We start from the raw sequence: 17,138 nt of genomic DNA on the forward strand, positions 1-17,138 counted from the left end.
CAGCGCCCCCTCCCGCCGGCGGCCCGGGACACGACCTGACATCACGCCCTCTACGGGATCATGTCGCTCAGGGGCCCGCCCTCTTGCCTCTGATTGGTGCGTGCTCCTCTTCCCGCGGGGAAGCTCCGCCCACGCCCCCGCCCCCGCTCTGTCCCTCCCGGCGCAACCCGCCCTGCCTTGCCTTGAGCCCTGTCGTCCGTCTAGCCCCGCCCCATATGTCCGCTTCTCCAATTGGGAGAGGGAGGCGTTGACCGGCACTCCTGCCGCCCAATCAGACTCCGCGCCAGCGGGACGGGGTACTAGGCGGGCACCTCCCTCCGCAGGCGGCGGCGGCGCTCCCTGACTGAAGGGGCCAGGGGCTCCGCCGTCCCCCGCGCCTCAGCGGGACCGGAGGCGGCCGCTGGCTGAACCCGAGCCGAGGGGCTCAGGGGCGTCTTTTCCGCCGCTCCCCGGCCCTGCGGCGCCCCCTCACCGCTCGGAGAGGAGCGGGGCAGCGGTGCCCCCTTCCCCGGGCAGGGCCTGCGGGCCGCGCCCCGCCGCCGCCACCCCTCCCGCCGGCCGGCCTCCCCGGGCCGCACCCGCCTCCCCTCCCTCCTCAGCGTCGTCCAGCCGAGCCGGGAGAAGGGGAATGGGCGGTCCCGGCTCTTAGCCCCTGGCTGCGGCTGCTGCTCCTCCTCCCGGGTCCCAGCGTCTCGGTGGCCTCCGCCCGATGCTGGCGGAGCTGGCTGGGGTCTCGGCGGCGTTGTGAGCGCTCCTGCCGTCCCGCAGCCGCCATGTCCGGCGTGGTGCGCACCCTGAGTCGCTGCCTGCTGCCGGCCGAAGCCACGGGCCGCGCTGGGGAGCAGTCGCGGCGGGAGGGCAAGGAGCGGAGCCGCGATGCGGAGCGGGAGGCGCGGCGGCGGAGCCGGGAGATCGACGCGATGCTGGCCCGGGAGAGACGGGCCGTGCGCCGCCTGGTCAAGATCCTGCTGCTGGGCGCCGGCGAGAGCGGCAAGTCCACCTTCCTCAAGCAAATGCGGATCATCCACGGCCGCGAGTTCGACCAGAAGGCGCTGCTGGAGTTCCGGGCCACCATCTACGAGAACATCCTCAAGGTGAGAGGGCCTGGGCCGGGGGGGGATCGGCGGCTCCAGCCGCCTTCGCCTGGAGCAGTCGGGAGTGAAGGCCGGCGCCGACACAGTTTTGGGAGTTTGGGCCGTGCTCAGCTTTGCTGTCGGAAAAGGACGTGAGGTCGGTCGGGGCGGCGGCTGCTCCCCCCCGGGCTCCCCGCCGCGGCTCTGGGATGCGCCCTCTGTGCGGGGAAGGGGGATTCTGCGGTGCAGGTGTTTGTGAAGGCGTGTACCTTTTGTGCCACTGCCTGGCGGGCTGTGGGAGGCGAGGCTCTGGGTTTCCAGCGTCATCCTCCAGAAGGCCTCGATGAAAAAGGCCCAAAGGAAACTTCCCTGCAAAGGGGATTGAGAAAAGCTTTGTGGAAACTCAGGGGAAAGGGGATATAGGTGTGGCTTGTGCTCTGGAAAAAACATTGTGAGAGCATCTTCGAAGTCAGAATTGGAGAAACTTCCAAATTTGAAGAAATGAGGAGGAATTTCTGTGCCTCTACTACGTGCCCCGAGTCTGTGTATCCCAAGACGGGACAAGAAATGGGTCCCTGCATAGGTGCTGTGGCTGCGAGTGGTAGTTACTTGGTACATCTTTAGAAACAGAGGAGTCTGGGCCCTTAGAGTTGGATAGGGTGGAACGTTACCAAGCAGAGCTCTGAAATGGAAGTAACTTTGTTTTGGTACCTTTGCACAAAAGCTTTTGTTTAATGCATGTGCATTAAACAAATGTTGGTAGTATATTTTTCTATTGGCTGGAGAATATAGTGGCTACTGATAAAGTCTATAGGTAGAGCCATTGGTCTACAGAGAATTAAGGAGAATCAGCCTTGACAAATACTGTTTCTTTCTCGGAAACAAGCTTTGGTGCTCTGTGCAGGTAGAAGTGATTGTATTTCAGAAAATCCCTGGAGATGTATAAAAAGCACATGTGAGAATATATCTCTCTTCATCATCATAATCTCTCTGTAAAAGAACTGCTACTTTCCTGCCTGTGTTTTTCTGTTAGGCTGTCTCCATTCTTATGTGGGCATGGATTTTTGAGGCTCTGAGATTTCATAGAAAATAAAAGGAAAAGGGAACTGTGCAAGTTAAAGATAACAAGAGTTACTTCTGAATTTTCAGATTTGTTTGAAATAGAAGCTTAATATGCACTTAAGTACACGCACGCAATGACTTTTTTTTTTAAGAATGCTGCTACTCCATGACTAGTTATGGTAAAATATTGTAATATTTTATATATGCAGAAGGTATAGAGCTTTCAGCAGTAGAATTTAGGATGATTTGGAAAGCAAAGTGTCTCCATCTTGTAGTAGTGGAGGCTGAGTTATGCACTTGGAACATTTGTCTGCTGGATGACTTTGGGCAAATTTGCAGAACTTAGAGTAGAATCCAGATCCCCGAGGTAGCCGTCAGGTGTACTGATTTCGAGAGTGGTAGTTAACAACACTCCTTGGACTGTTGTCAGCTGAACACCTTTTTAAGCCTTCCAATCATCAAATTAAAATTTGAAAGTATTTTTAAAGTGACCCTTTTGGCCTTGCAGTTTGTGATTTTGGAGTGTAAGGTTAGGCTGGCCTTCTAGGTGCATGGCCAGCATCTGTCAGGCTCTTGCTTCTCTTATTTCTCTGGATGACAGAGATGGCTCTTGCATATAAGAATAGAGTTTACTCTTCATCCGTAGGTTTTGGGGAATGGCCTGGGACTGGTCGCTATGGAAAGAGTATGCAGAAGGAGGGAGAGCAAACAAAGGAAACTAAACGGGTTTTCTGGTGGGAAGGAGGTCTGAGACTGGATTGTGGGGAGAAAGCTGTAGATGTTCTTTTTGCTCATCTGAAAGAAACCTGATAGCACCTTGATGTTCTACCATAATCGTCAGGAAGAAATCAAATATCAAGACTGAATTACGTGGCTTTCAAAACAGAGTAGTGTTGCCAGTGCATTTATTTTAGGGTGATTGTGTTATATTTCCTTGTAGTAAACTTGGTTCTGCAGAAAACTCTAAAATGTTTCAAGTAAACTTGTTTTGCTGCTTTGACAATGTAAATTGTCAAGTGAACCTGATTGCCCTTCTTTCTATACTGAAGTGTTTAGACTACATGTTCTCACTTTTTCAGAAAGTACAGGCTAGAATGATCAGCCATTAAGACTAAATGGAGCAGAGATCACCATGTATCTAACTTACAAGAAAGGATATAAGATAAATTTTTATAATACATGTACATTGCAAAATGAAAATGATCCTATCGAATAGCATATAAATCTGTTTGACGTTATGAAGTACAGCTGCAGCAGCCTTAGCCCCTTTTTCCACACTGTTCTTGGCATGGTCAAACAATGGTTCTGTTAAGCTTGTATAGCAGTGAGATCTGAGTTAGAAATGCAGTGTAAATCTCTGGGATTAAATGGTCAATTTTCGTTTTCCAACCATGACTAAACTTCTCTCTGAAGGAGGAGGGTTACTAGTCTCTCAATAGTGCTTGATAATTCTAAAGTGCTTATTGCAGTAGTATTTAGGGAGTCTGTACAGCGTACAAAGCATGAAGGATCTGATTCAGAGAGCAGAACCTGAAACCTCTTCGAAAATAACGGTGCTAAGTATGACTTGACATTAGTGTCAGCTTCCACTTTATTATGAGTTTTCAGCTTCTTGCTTTTCTGATATCTTCTTATTGCTGAGTTCTTTCCTTATCCTGTTCTGTTTCTCATCCCCCACTTTGGGAAACCCTAGTTAGAAACAAAATGCTGAAATGAAATAAATCTATGATACAGAATTTACTTTTCCATTTAGTACAGGTGATGGCTCAGGGCCTTGCTAGCTTTTTCTGGCATTTGTGGGATGGTCTTCAAATACATTAGTTTTGCTTTGGTTTTAGGTAAATAGTCATCGGTTAACTAGGGTTTTGCTTGTTAATCGAGGCTAAGTTTCAAAGTAACTTTCTGGAACTTTTTGATGATTGAAGTGAAAAGCAGCAGTGTTAATGTTCTGGGATGAGTACACAGGCTTCAGGACTTCAGCACACCCACCTGAAAAAGGAAAGCGGAGAGGACAGGGCCAGCTGCTGCAGCCTGAATTTTAAGGCAACTCTTGGATATACAGAGTAATTTGGGAAACTTTTCAGTATCTTAAGTTGCAAATCTAAGAAGTGGCTGGTAGTGTTACATGGATCTTTGATGCCTTCCAACTGCATCTGGAGTGATCTTTTGATACCTTCCAAAACACATGGGTTGGCCTTGCTACTCTACTCCCCTGCTTTGATAACAGTTAATGAATCACGGCTCTGATGTTCCGTGTGTAAATGTTTGTTTGTTTCTTTCAAGTATGAGAATATCATACTGCTTGAAAAAAACCTGGTTTAGCTGCATGGAAACTAATGAATCTACAAACACTGGAGTGGTACTTGAACCAACTTGTTTGGGAGATTTCAATCTGAAGAGAGAAAAAAATTCAACTTTTAAAAGCCCAAAGTATAATCTGTTGAGTTTTTTTTTTTAATGTTAGTTTTCGTATTGAAAATGAAAAAAACGGTTCAAGGTTTCAATACATCCATGAGTGTGGTTTGGTTGTCTGTGGCCTAAATTATGATGATTGACTAAGGAATTGAAAAGCCTGGAATTGTGACGGAAAGAACCACTCAGGAAGTGATGTGTAACTTCATTTCTGTCTCTGAGTGGGGAGAAAACAACTGAGGATTTTGAGCATGGAAACACCCTGAGGATATATCTTTTGGACTTCTGAGAGCAGTTGCAATACAGGTGGGCATACCCAAGAACATCTCTCCTCAACAGCTTGAATATGAATGACAGTGAAGTGTGCAGAATGAGTAGCCTGTGCTGAAATCCATTTTAAGAACAACTTTGGACTGCTGCAACCAATACTAAACGTAGCCTGCTTCTGCTTTGTTGTTGTATATACTCTGTATAGCTTGAATGGGCTTATGATTTTTTTTCTACGGTCTCTGACTATAAGGTAGTTGTGCAGTTGTCATTGAAAAACAAAACAAGAACACTCACTTGCAACTTGGAAGTTTCAGTCTGGTACAGATACAGACTCTGGGAAATGGAAAAAATATTCCTCAGTTTAGTTGGGAGACACTCTTTAAGTGACCAAATTGCTTAGTCATTTATAATGCAAACCTATTTCTTCTAATAGCCTAGAAGGGCAGAGGGAATAAATCGTTCTGTTGTATGAAGTCTAGTTACTCTTTAAATTGACACATTACTTGGGTTTACATGCAGATGAATTTGCTAACCTGTTACGAGGTGATGACAGTGGCACCCAGGATGTTTTGCCCAAGTTGGGATCTTGCTCTACTTGAGTAGTTTGTCGCAGGCCAGCGTCAGTCTTGCTCCCACTGGGACAGCTGCTTTTGAAAGGAATGATAAGGAGAATACTCTGTAGGTACTGTGGCTAATTAGGAGCTTTTCCATTAAATTTAACACACGAGTGCTAAAGTTCCACAATAGAACTGATATTTAAATCTGATTATCTTTGCTTTGTGCTTTTACTGTTTAGTGGTTAGTTTAAAATGAAAAAATAATATTCACAAAATTATGTGGAAAATTAATAAAAGTATAAGTCTTGTTGGTCTTGCTTTTCCAGGTTCATTTAATCAATGGAGCTCTTACTAACTACTGGTTGATGTATTTTCTGTCTTAAATATAAATTCTGTCACCTCTGGTGATCTCTGTGTTTGGGGTGTCTCTTGGTTGGGCTGAGAGAGAACAAACTGTCTTCATCATGGTGGGTAGTGAAAGAGGAGTAGTGGTCAATAGTAAATGATAAATATTCATTTTTTGTTCCAAAATAGAGCTTACAATGCTCTTGTGATGCAGTCATTAGTATTGCAGAACATGACTTAGTCCCTGGAGACTGTAGACACATACTTTGATGTTTTCCAGACTAAAGTTTAGTCACTTGAGTGACTAAATTTGGGAGCTTACATTTTATTCGGTTAGTTGAGTATACATGTATTTTTATAATTAACTTGGAAACAGTATTGGCAAAGAAATTAGCAAATTGTGCTACTAAGAGTGTTTACAAGAAAACTTTGGAGCGATGGCAAACTAATACACATTGTTTGAAAAAGTAAGTTCAATGTGAATTACAACAAGAAAAAAATCTAGAAGGAATTGGAGGCTGTAGAGCTTCCAAATGAGTTTCCTTCACTTGCCTGTTTTTTTTTTTTCACCTTCATGGGGGTGAGGAACTGGTTTTATCCGAGCATTGGAGGTCCTTCCCTTCAGTGTAGCATGTCTGGTGTGTACCGGGGCAGTATGTTTGAGGGCAGCACCATGGCGTCTTACAAAAACTGCCTTTTGGGATACTTTTGGAACTGCAGATGCTGCTTCTGCTCCATTGAAAGTGTTAACTAATTACAAACTAGATATTAGTGCGATGGTCTTGGGAAGAGGAGAAACCCAGTAACGTAGTTCTGAAAGCACCGATTGGGAACTTTTTTTCAGGTCCTGCGCCGGTCGTCACCTCTGAGGTCATCTTCTCTCTGCTTTGTGCCTAGTCGCAAGTAAAACTTGCAGGGAGAGTATTTTTCTTCTGCTGCATTTATCGTCATTTTGCTGGATTCAGTCGAAGACAAGGACTCTTTTCAGAGTTTCCAGACAAGCAGACATGACTGCTGCTCCCAGTTCAGAGATTCAGTGGCTAATCCAAATGTTTCTTAATGTTTGTGTTCCTGTGGACTAGGTAAATGACACTTCCCCTTTGTTCCTGGTTTTTATTTGTATGTTGGGCTGGAAGGTAGGTCATCTTTGCTGTTTACCTTGCTCTCACCTGGGTGGTACTGGAGTATGTGAATGGTGAAAATACATGCAGAGCTGTTGAGCCTTTTTGTTGTCTAGCTGGGCTAACTGGTGCTGTTCCCACCCCTACCGTCGTGTCTGTCTCACAGCAAACTAATATAGGCAGTGGAAGCCACTTTCTATATAAATGAGTTGGGTTTTGGTGGTGTTTGCTCACTGGATTGGCTTGTGGGGTCAGACAAACGACAAACCCATCAGACAGGAGAGAGTGGAACTTCACTGCCAGGAAAGATGCCCCTTTTGATGGTAATCAGTTGTTAGACTGATTGGTCTGTAATATGAAACTTCATCCTTAATGACATCGGGACCTTGACTGTAACATTCCAAGGACACAGATCAAATAAAAACACTGTTAATGCTTTTACGATAGCATGCTGTGAAAATCTGCTTGTCTTACTCCTACTTTGCTAGTAATAGGTCACCTTCTTCCTGGTATTCCAGACGACAATTTAAAAGAAGTGCACGTGACTATATTTGCAAACACTGCCAACTTTACTTTTAAAAATTGTGTTTGAAAATGTCTTTTTTTAGCAGGTTAAGAGAGATTTTCTAAAAATACATGTAGGTTACATTTTATCATCTTACTTTACTTGCCAATAAGAGCATTGCTGCTGAGAAGTCCAGTCCCATCTATGGCTGTGTGATTCAGCTTTCTCTCTCTTGTATTGGCACCAGTGATCATGGAGCTGTTGCAGTTTTTTGGGTACAGTTAGAATTGCGGCTCCAGCTGGACCTGCATCCGTAAAGCTGCTTCACTTTGTGCTGTTCCACTGGCACAAGGGTCTATTAGAAATATCTCGCCAAGGTGGGAGCACTCTCTTTGACATTAGCTCAGATGTATATTGGTCTGTGTGAAATGTGATCCCCAGACTTTGCCAGTCCCTTGTCAACAGCAATGAGGAAAAACACACAGTAGGCAACACGTGTGTGTCTCCCTGTTGTGTCCAATGTTCATGTTGGTTTACAGCCAGAGGAGACAGTATCACCTCTTAGCCGTGACTTGGAATCCCTGATCCAATATTCAGCAGTGATCAGCACTTCTGTCACAATATTCCTGAGCGATGCAGGTGCTGGTGATCTAGGGCTTTGGTATGAGGTTAAGCAGTGTATTAATGGTAAAAGCTTAAAAAACTGCAGTATTTCACATATAACAGTGCTTCTGTTGTCTATGATTTCATACCCAGTAGTAGTTCCTTAAAATTATTTTGATAAAATGCAGTGTAGCAGACTTTTCTGTTTGTATACAAACTCTTAAGTAGTTTTGCAAGTTTTCTCTAGACACTTGACTAGAATAATAATATCTTTTGATTATCTGACTGTTGCTTTGGGCATGGAAGAACCTGCCCTTGCTTATGAGCGAGTGCCCTCCAAACCTGTTGTTTCCATTGTGTTTGTTGCTTAACTATGGTCTGTTCACTCAGCCTCTGTTTTGGTCCATCTGACAAAAAAAATAGGAGATTTTTAAGGATAACGAATCCTACAAGTACTTCATAATTTATAACGTGAATGTTGTGAGCTGTTGGTGTAGGTATTTTTAAATCAAGCTCCTCTTTAAATACTGTGACACTTATTCTCGTGTATTGGCAAGCGTCATTGCCTTCAAGTGACATAGCTGCCAATAACCTTTCTAATAATTCCCACTAAATCATTTAATTAATTATTTTAAAGTACAAGATAACCTGATTTTTTTGCAGAGCTAGAACAATTTCAAAAATAAAGGAGAAAAAAATATATTTGAGCCAGTCCTAATGATGAGCGTTTTTGCTCATGAAACCTTCATACTTCTGGTGAGTAGCAAACATTCTGCTTAGTGCTGAACAGCTGTGCTCTGTCAGGCCAAGGGTCTGGTGCTTTGTCTCTGACATGAAAAAAAAAACAGCCAAAAAATGGGTACAGGAACAGGCAATATGATACTTTGGTATACTCTTAGAGTTATTGGCAACCTTTGGTTTCGGAAACTTCTCGAGCCAGGAATTGCATCTGGAATGTAATCGAATAGTCCTTTTTGGACACTTCTTCCTTCAATTTGTCTTGATTACTTCTTGAGTCCATTTATACTTTTGGCCAGCATCCTATGTAAATGAGTTTGCCCAACTGGGGGCTGTACAGGAAAAACCCTTCTTTTAGCTTAACCTTCTGTTCAATAACTGTATTGCTGAACCACTAACGCTTGTCTAGCTGGGGGCAGGGAAAGAATAATCTTTTCCTATTTTGTAAGCAGTTTGTAATTTCTGTAGATTTCTGATATATCATGTCTTGCTTGTCTTTTTTTCAAAGCTGTGGATTTGTTTGTGTCCTCCTGTATAGGACACTTTGAATTAGATAATGTGTCACACCATTATTGCACCTTTTCTGGTTCTACCCTATTTCCATGCCAGGGATTTATACAGTGACTTGAACATATTAAAAACTACTAGGGAAGAAAGGGAACAGAGCGTGTCCTATTTTTCCTCCCCAACTGATGCTTCCAGTATGCTGCTTTTTGGCCATTTTCTAATACTTGACACTATCCTTATCTGTGAATTTTTGTTCTTTCCACCTGTGCTTATTCTGTGTCCTGCTTTGACTGCAGCACAAACGCTTTAGATCAGTTGAACTGTGCAGAAGTTTGTTTAATATCAAAAGTTATTGCCACCATTTTTTTCCACATTCGAAATTTGAAAAGGGAATTGTAGCAGCCAGTATTCAATCTTCTGAATGAAAGAGTGGGTTGACATTTTTCTGTAGTCAAAGAAAATCAGAACTATCAAATGCTCGTTGTGACCGAAAATAAATAGTGTTACCAGTAACTCTGAAATGCGAGAATAGCAATACATGGTATCTAAATTTGGAGATTTTGCTTTTTTTCCCCCTGGTTTTCCTCATCTTTCTGACATCTGCTTGTAGCATTTATAGAACTGTTTTGTGGATATGGAGAAATGTTAAGCTTAGATTCACGTCACTGTGGATCTTGCTGAGTCACAAATACTTTTAACTGCTAAGAACTAAGGGGAAGAAACATCCACTATTTTACTCATTATGTAAAGCTTTTACTCCTGATGTATTTTAGGTGTACAACTCAAAGCCAGTGTGTTCTAAAAATTCTTATTTTGAGAGGTGCTGTTCCTGTAGATATGCATACGACAGCATTCCTGCTAACTCATTTCCTATTTTTTATATTCCTCGTTCAGTGTTTAAAATTGACCTATGTATGTCTTTTTTGTCAGTGCTAATGCTGGTGTCTCTACATCTGAATCTGACACTTTGGCCTGGTTGGGGCAGTGTATCTGCTTTGATGGCAACCATTTCTCTCTGTTAAACAGTCAGAGGAAGGTGCTGGTGCTACACGATCCCCATGGGTGACCTCGTGGTAGTTAATGCACTCACATGGGGTCTGCGAGGTCTTGGTTCTGTCCCCTCTTTTGCCCCAGGAGATTCAAACCTGCATTTCCAAGGAGCAACAGCCAGCACATAAGTGACTATTCTTGGACTGCAGCAGCCTCTGTGCCCTCGATTGAAACTCTGTTTTGTGGTTTTCTCCAAACAAAGGATGAAACTTTCCTTAACAACAGTCTCTCGAGATCCTCCATGTCTCCAGTGGGAGCAGGGAAAGGCAGAGCGACAGCGGGAGATGCACCCAGACCCAGGGCCTGGTGCTGCTTCATCCCACCAGGAATTGTTCCTTTGAGCTGCTCTGAACACCACGGTAGCTGTGAGATGTGGAAGGGTTAAACCAGCCCCAGAGCTGTGAGATAGAAAAGCTGGAGCTGAGATGGTTGCAGAGCTGGAGCCGAAGCAGGTGAAAGGTCAGAGCTGGCTGTGTGGGCTGGGAGCACAGATTAACCATTTCTTTTCATAAACGCTTCTTCTCATTGAACAAAAACAAGCCTGGCTTTAAATACCTAGGAACAGTGGTGTCCACTCTCGGTTATGATGCTTTGGAAAAAAGCAAGTTCTCAGCTGGGAGCAGGGGGAGCTGGCTCTGGCTTTGAATCGCAGCTGGGATGTTCTGGGCAAGTGATGGGTTTGCAAGTGTCTGCATAGCGCAGGCATCTGCAATTCAGAGAGAACCTTGTGTTCCTTTTCCTCATGCTTACATTTGTTAACACCATTCAAATAAAGCAGATCTAAAGGCTTCTGTTAATAAAAGGATAAACTCTGTAACCAGGAATGAGAGACAGCTTTTGGTCTGTATGACAGAGTTACTAATTAGTTATGTCTGGCATTTAAAGCAGCAGTTTGTAAATATATGCACTTCTAGTTTTCTCATGGTATTGTGGAGATATATTCTCTGCATTAGAAAAAGAAAGTAACTATCACTGGAGTCTCATAAATATTTACATTTTTGGGAAACTGCACTTCAGGAACGCAGTTGCATGATGACAACTGCAGTGCTTTGCTTTGAGTTCCTATTCTGTGACACTCACACTAAGTTGCTTCTCACTTCCCTCTCCAGTCTTAATTTCCATTGGGAAAGTTACTGTTCTTGTTGTGTGCTGCTGTTAAAGGACTGGAGAGGTGAAAGGTTCAAGTGCTAAGAAAACATACGTGAATTCTTGATAGCTTAATGTATGGAAAAAAAACCCATCCAATATTGTGGTGGTTCATGTGAATAGCTGTGGCAACAGAATTTCTTTTTTTTAAATTTATTTTAATAAACTGTAAAACCGAAAGATCAACAGAATAAGAAAAGTAGTTTAATATAACCCAGAGGTTTTATTTGTGAGTTAAATGTTATTTGAGATGCTAAGCCACCATTAAGAGATCTATCCATTATTAAAATGGTGCCTACTATTGAGAAATAACTGTTGGCTCTCTGAAGCTATTTAGTATAGGTGTTGTTAGGTTCAAGACTGACATTTCAAAGTTACTTAACCTCATGTGTTTGGCTTGTTGCCGTGAAAATAAAATTGAGTTTCCCTAAAAATAGCAAAATGTGAAATTGAGCAGTCTCAGTAATCCTGAGTTAAACTTGAGAACTAGATTGATTTCCTTCCCGATAGTTTTTTCCAGAATTAGAGTATCAGAACTTACCTGTCATGACTTCTTAGCAGACATGTGGCAAGTTCAAAAAGTGAGCTGATGCTGATGGAAAACCGCACCTGCTTTGCTGAGCCCAGTTCCTTGAAATCCGTGTGATGTCTTCAGTCCTCTTGCTGCTGGGCTTTCCTGCTGGAGCTCACCATTTGGATGATTGTCTCACAGAAAACACTCATTTACAGCACATTTTTGAAAAGCCTATAAGGCTGGATAGCTGCGTTTTCTTACACTGTACTGTGTTTTGTAGCATCCGAGTAGATTACATCAAAATTGTGCTTTTTGGGTATTGCTAGTTTGCTATTGCTACTGCTGCTTTTTAACCTATGTTTAACTAGTTAGTGGATGCATACAGCACTGGAAGTTACAAAGTGTCCTCAATTTTGGATGCACAATGTACTTTGTGTCACCAGAATATACCAAATATTCTTTCAACAATATTTTTTAATGTTCTTCTGATACGATGCTTGAGAAAAGTAGCATATATTTTTTTGATATCTAAAACCCAAATGCAAAGAAAAATAATCCAGTTTCAGACATAGTGTTACTTTTAAAACTACAGCTATGAGGACCATACGTTATTTCCCACTTTTCTTACGCATTTGCTGTTTGTTTTTGTCTGTTGGTAGTATTGCGTGTTGCAACTAGCTGTTGCTGCTAGTATTTTTCTCCACCTGGAGGAGTATATTGTGGCTAAGTTGCTTACACAAGCAAACTCTATATTATTTGTGTTGGCAATGTTGCAATAAACAATGTTTATGATTCTCTCCTGAGTTCAGTCTCACCAGAAGAGTGTCAGAAAAAAAAAAGCTTCAAGTACCTCTGAGTGATCTTTTTCTCACTGACTTTCTTATCTGAATCATTCTTTAGGGCTGCAGGGTTCTGGTTGATGCACGGGACAAACTGGGGATCCCTTGGCAGTACACGGAGAACGAGAAGCATGGAATGTTTTTGATGGCTTTTGAAAACAAAGCTGGGATGCCTGTGGAACCTGCCACCTTCCAGCTGTACGTACCTGCACTGGGCGCGCTGTGGAGAGACTCGGGAATCAAGGAAGCTTTCAGCCGCCGGAGCGAGTATCAGCTGGTGAGTACATCCATCTGCACGGGGGGAGGAAAACACTTCCCTGCTGCTTAAATCTCAGTTGAAAGATTGCTTGCTACATGCAAGATTTAACCGTCGTATAAGCTGTTTGTAGTAATACTGTAAATTGGAGCACTTCAGCAGCAAAAACAAGTGGTAATTGGAGCCAAACTTGAAAAACTACATGGCAGTAAGAGGGAGTGGAAAAGTGCGCGACTGGATAAACTGGAAGAGCAAGAGGAACCGAAAAAGGCAGGAATTGGTTGAACTAAAAATATTTTAGTAGCTCAGTAGGTCTGTTCATAGTGGGTCACTGATGAAGGCACACTTAATTTGTAATTTTCCAGTCCTGCCAGCTTGCACTATATTGATACTGGCAAACTGTTCTGCATGCAGATCTTTTCAAGTGAATGCAGCACCCATTCCGGCTGCTGCTATTCGACTGTTTCTTTTCATCCTGACGTCTGCAAGTGAAACTTGGATAAGAAACTGAAAGATGACAGTGAGCTTAAAAATGTGCTATCTTTGTTGCTTTCTTGTTATTAGGTTTTCATGTTCTTGTGCCAAAATAGCTGCACTTCTGGTATGGAATATGTTTCTGACAGCTGTTCATAATCCACTCCTTTTTCTTGCTATGTACGAGATGGAGATGCTGTTTTCTTTCTTTCTCTTCTCGCTTTGGTGAAATGCTGTACTGATCCATGCAACTTAATGCCACCGTTACTAGTTTTTGGAAGATGGTATGGGACGATATCTAATAAAAGTATCTTTAGGACTTTAACATCTTAATGATGCTTTAATCTACAGGTAGAATTATTTGTTTTGGGTGTTCTGTCCCCAAATTTCACTCAGCTTTTTTTTTTAGAAAAAAAAGAGACAGTTAAATTTGAAATTCTTCATGCCTGGAAATGTTATCAATGTTTAATTAGGGGAATTAAGTAGATGTTAGAAACGTGGCTTTGTAGTCTCCCTTAGACCCTTACAACGGAACTCGATATATCTATAGAAAAACTAGAGGAATTCAGCAGTGAAATTCTCATAGTTTGTTTCCTTGCACTGCTCCTCCTGGGTTCTCTAGTGTCTAATGGTGTAGATAAACTCATGTTGCAGCCCTTAGGTACTCATCTGTCTCCACTAATAAGATGCCTATTTGAGTCTTATATTTTTGAAATTTACCTCTGAAGTATCTTGAGACTGGTAAATGGCTAAAAACTAAATAAAATGACTAGGTTAAATTGTCACAGGATGATTGTATAATCCTAATTTCCTTAGGCTAAAAATGGAACAATTTCCATGTTGCAGCATTGGGGATGGGGGAGGATGTTTGGGGGAGGGAAGAAGATTAATTGTTCCATAATTTGTAGTGTCTGTAGACACAGACTAAGACTTTGCTGGTTTAAGTATTGTTCAAATGTGGAACAAAAAACTGGTTCATGCCACAGGGAACTTGAATTTAACATGAGACAGCTACTAAGAGAATCCAGTATAATAAGCAATAATTGCATCAGCAGCCTGTTATGATTTTTTATTTCTCTGGGAAATGCTTTGATCAAGAATGGGTTTTGTTTTTAGGGGGAGATTCAGGTTGGGATCACGTGGGAGGTTCGTTCCTGTACTGATTAGCAATAGAATTGCGTCAAACTTGAAAAAGAAAATAAGTCCAGTTTATTAAATAAATAGCATTCCAAGAGTAGTAGGCCTACCTCTGCATTCTCTGGCTTTGCGAGCAGGATTAAACAGGAAATACCAAAAAATAAGAGCCCCACAAAATCCAAGCATACAGGCATGCAAAAGAACATTTAATATGCTGTCATCTTCAGTGTCATGGTATGGTTCTACCATGCATCTTTTTGGATGGCTTTCATATAACCTGTTTAATGTTACTGGGGCAACTGGAACTGGTGCAGGCAGCACAGCTGGGATCTTGTCAATAGTGCAGTGATATGGCGTCTGATCCTGCTGCCTGCACCTGTGGCACTGCCAGCTTGAAAATCCTGGGTGCCCTTATTTACTGTGCAGGCTGCAACACCAGGAGGTTATAAAGTGTCTCAACTGTAAATCAAAAGCACTTTCTGCATCACTTTCTTAAAATGTAACAGATTGTTCTTAAGGATACAGATGCTGCTTCTGGATCGATCACTGAATATATTATTAAGACCTTAATAACTTGAACAAGTTTCCAAGCCTTGCTTCTAGTTTCAGAAATCTGATTCCCTGATTATACAGGGATTAGCAGCAGTTCAATTTTTTATATGTTTTTTTTAGACAAACTAACAAAAAAACACCCCCAAACCTGCATAAATTTTCAAAGAAAGCAGGTGGTTTAAGGAGGTGCCTTATTTAAACTTGCCTTTAGTGTGTATAAACCCATACCTTCGCTTAGTTTAAACCCTTGCTGGATATAGACTCATGTAAATAAATAGATGCCGGATATAGTGGACTCTGAGAAAATAAATCTTTTCTGAACTGATTTTAAATAAGGCTAAAGGAAAAACTCTGCATCAGCACTCCCCTTCTTATTTAGTATAAGTGAGCTATGAAATGAGATATATTTGGTTTTAACTGAATTTATTATCTTTATTGTAGTGTTAAAATCATCACCAAAATGTAAAGCTTCACATTACTGTGATCTTTCTGAATGGTTCTGGACAATGTTTGAAATTGTGACCTTGCTCAGCACTTGCATTTTCTTCACCCTGGTCTTACAGTTAACTGAACACCAGCTTTTTAAAAATTATTATTTTAGCTTCTAAGCCTCAGGATTCTATTGGTCTGCTTTTGAACTCTCTATTTCTCCAGGAAGCTGTCTGGCTTTGTTTAAAAATAAAAAGTAAAACATGTTAATTTGCGAATTAGAACTCAGAATTGCAGTATATACAGGTGGCTTGCTATGGCCCGTAATGCTGAGCTTACTGACTGCCTGGGCAGCAGCAAACTTGTTGAAAGCAAATGGCTCTGACCAGAGCCCTGGACAATCTGAAAGTTGCTTCTCTGGGACCACAGAGGCCGCCTCTGGGCATTTGAGTGTTTTCTGCTTCATATTCAGTGCCTGGAAGTGCTGGCTGTAGATCCCTGTCTGGGTCTTAGAGCATTTCAGAAGTGAGTGGGCGGATTCTGCAGTGGCAGGGTGCTTTTTTTCCTCTTTTTTTCTTCACCGTCTTTCTTAAAGCAGACCAACCAATTGAACTTTCTTTTCACAGACATCAGCCTCTCGCTTTCCCCGCCCCAGCCTGTCCCCACCGACCCAAGTTCCTCTGTTCCTTGTACGCAAGCCAAGTAGTTTGGGGACAAAAGCTTCATTGTATGTTTGGTTACATTGTCATGTCTCTGTCCTCGTTTTATTTAACAACTAGAATAGGAATTCCTTTGTAATCAGGATGTGATTCTTCTCTCTTCTCCTTTGCCCTCATTACCCTACCCCATTTTCTGTCTGTACGTTAGAAAGGAATACATTTGTCAAATGTCTCAGCATCCTGTAACATTTGTTCTTTTGAGGTTGCCTGTGGTAGTTTGGGCAACTGGATGTTAATTCTTCCTTGCCAGCAGGTGGAGACAAATTCTACTTTGGCTTCCTTTGGAGAAGGGACCTTGAGACTTCAATTAGGATTTAGCTGCAAGGATGGAAGCTTCTCCAGTTTGAGCCTAGTGACAAGTATTTTGGTATATTTGGGAGTTCAGGTGCACGTATCTGCAAGCTTTTTTGCACCCATAAATGATGTTTGCTTTTATGTCATAAACCATTGAGACTGAGGCCAGTGTAGGAATTGCTTTGGTTGGGTGGTTTCTGTTTTGGTGGGAGTTGGTTTTGGTGATTTTTGTTTCTATTTTTTGGTTTGGTTTTGTTTGTGGATTGTTGTTGCTTTCTCCCAGGTCTTGACTGTGACAATGTTAGAAACCATTCACTTTTGGTTTAATCTGTCCAGAACAAACAAAATCTGAAGCAAGGTTAACTACTGCTTTGACTTTTTGCAACTGGAGATGCTTCATGTCATTGTGGGTAAGAATGGGACAAATAGGGCCTGTCAGGCAAGAAACTGATACTTTTTGTCATGGTCAGAACATACAAATATTGTGCACTAATGACAAGGAGCAGATCTGCAAAGGCCATCGTCTGGCTTCATC

General features: G+C 42.4%; 1 protein-coding gene across 1 annotated transcript in view; it reads left to right on the top strand.

Moving 5' to 3' along the window:
• Positions 1-374: 374 nt before the first annotated feature.
• Positions 375-17,138, top strand: part of GNA12 (G protein subunit alpha 12) — a 42,027-nt gene continuing 25,263 nt past the window's right edge. The window contains exons 1-2 of the mRNA XM_065850294.2: positions 375-1,094; positions 12,804-13,019. Coding sequence (XP_065706366.1) covers positions 774-1,094; positions 12,804-13,019 — 537 coding nt within the window. The 5' untranslated portion in view covers positions 375-773. The remainder of the gene's footprint in view (positions 1,095-12,803; positions 13,020-17,138) is intronic.

This window comes from Patagioenas fasciata, chromosome 15 (assembly GCF_037038585.1).
Source record: "Patagioenas fasciata isolate bPatFas1 chromosome 15, bPatFas1.hap1, whole genome shotgun sequence".
NCBI classification, from domain to species: domain Eukaryota; kingdom Metazoa; phylum Chordata; class Aves; order Columbiformes; family Columbidae; genus Patagioenas; species Patagioenas fasciata.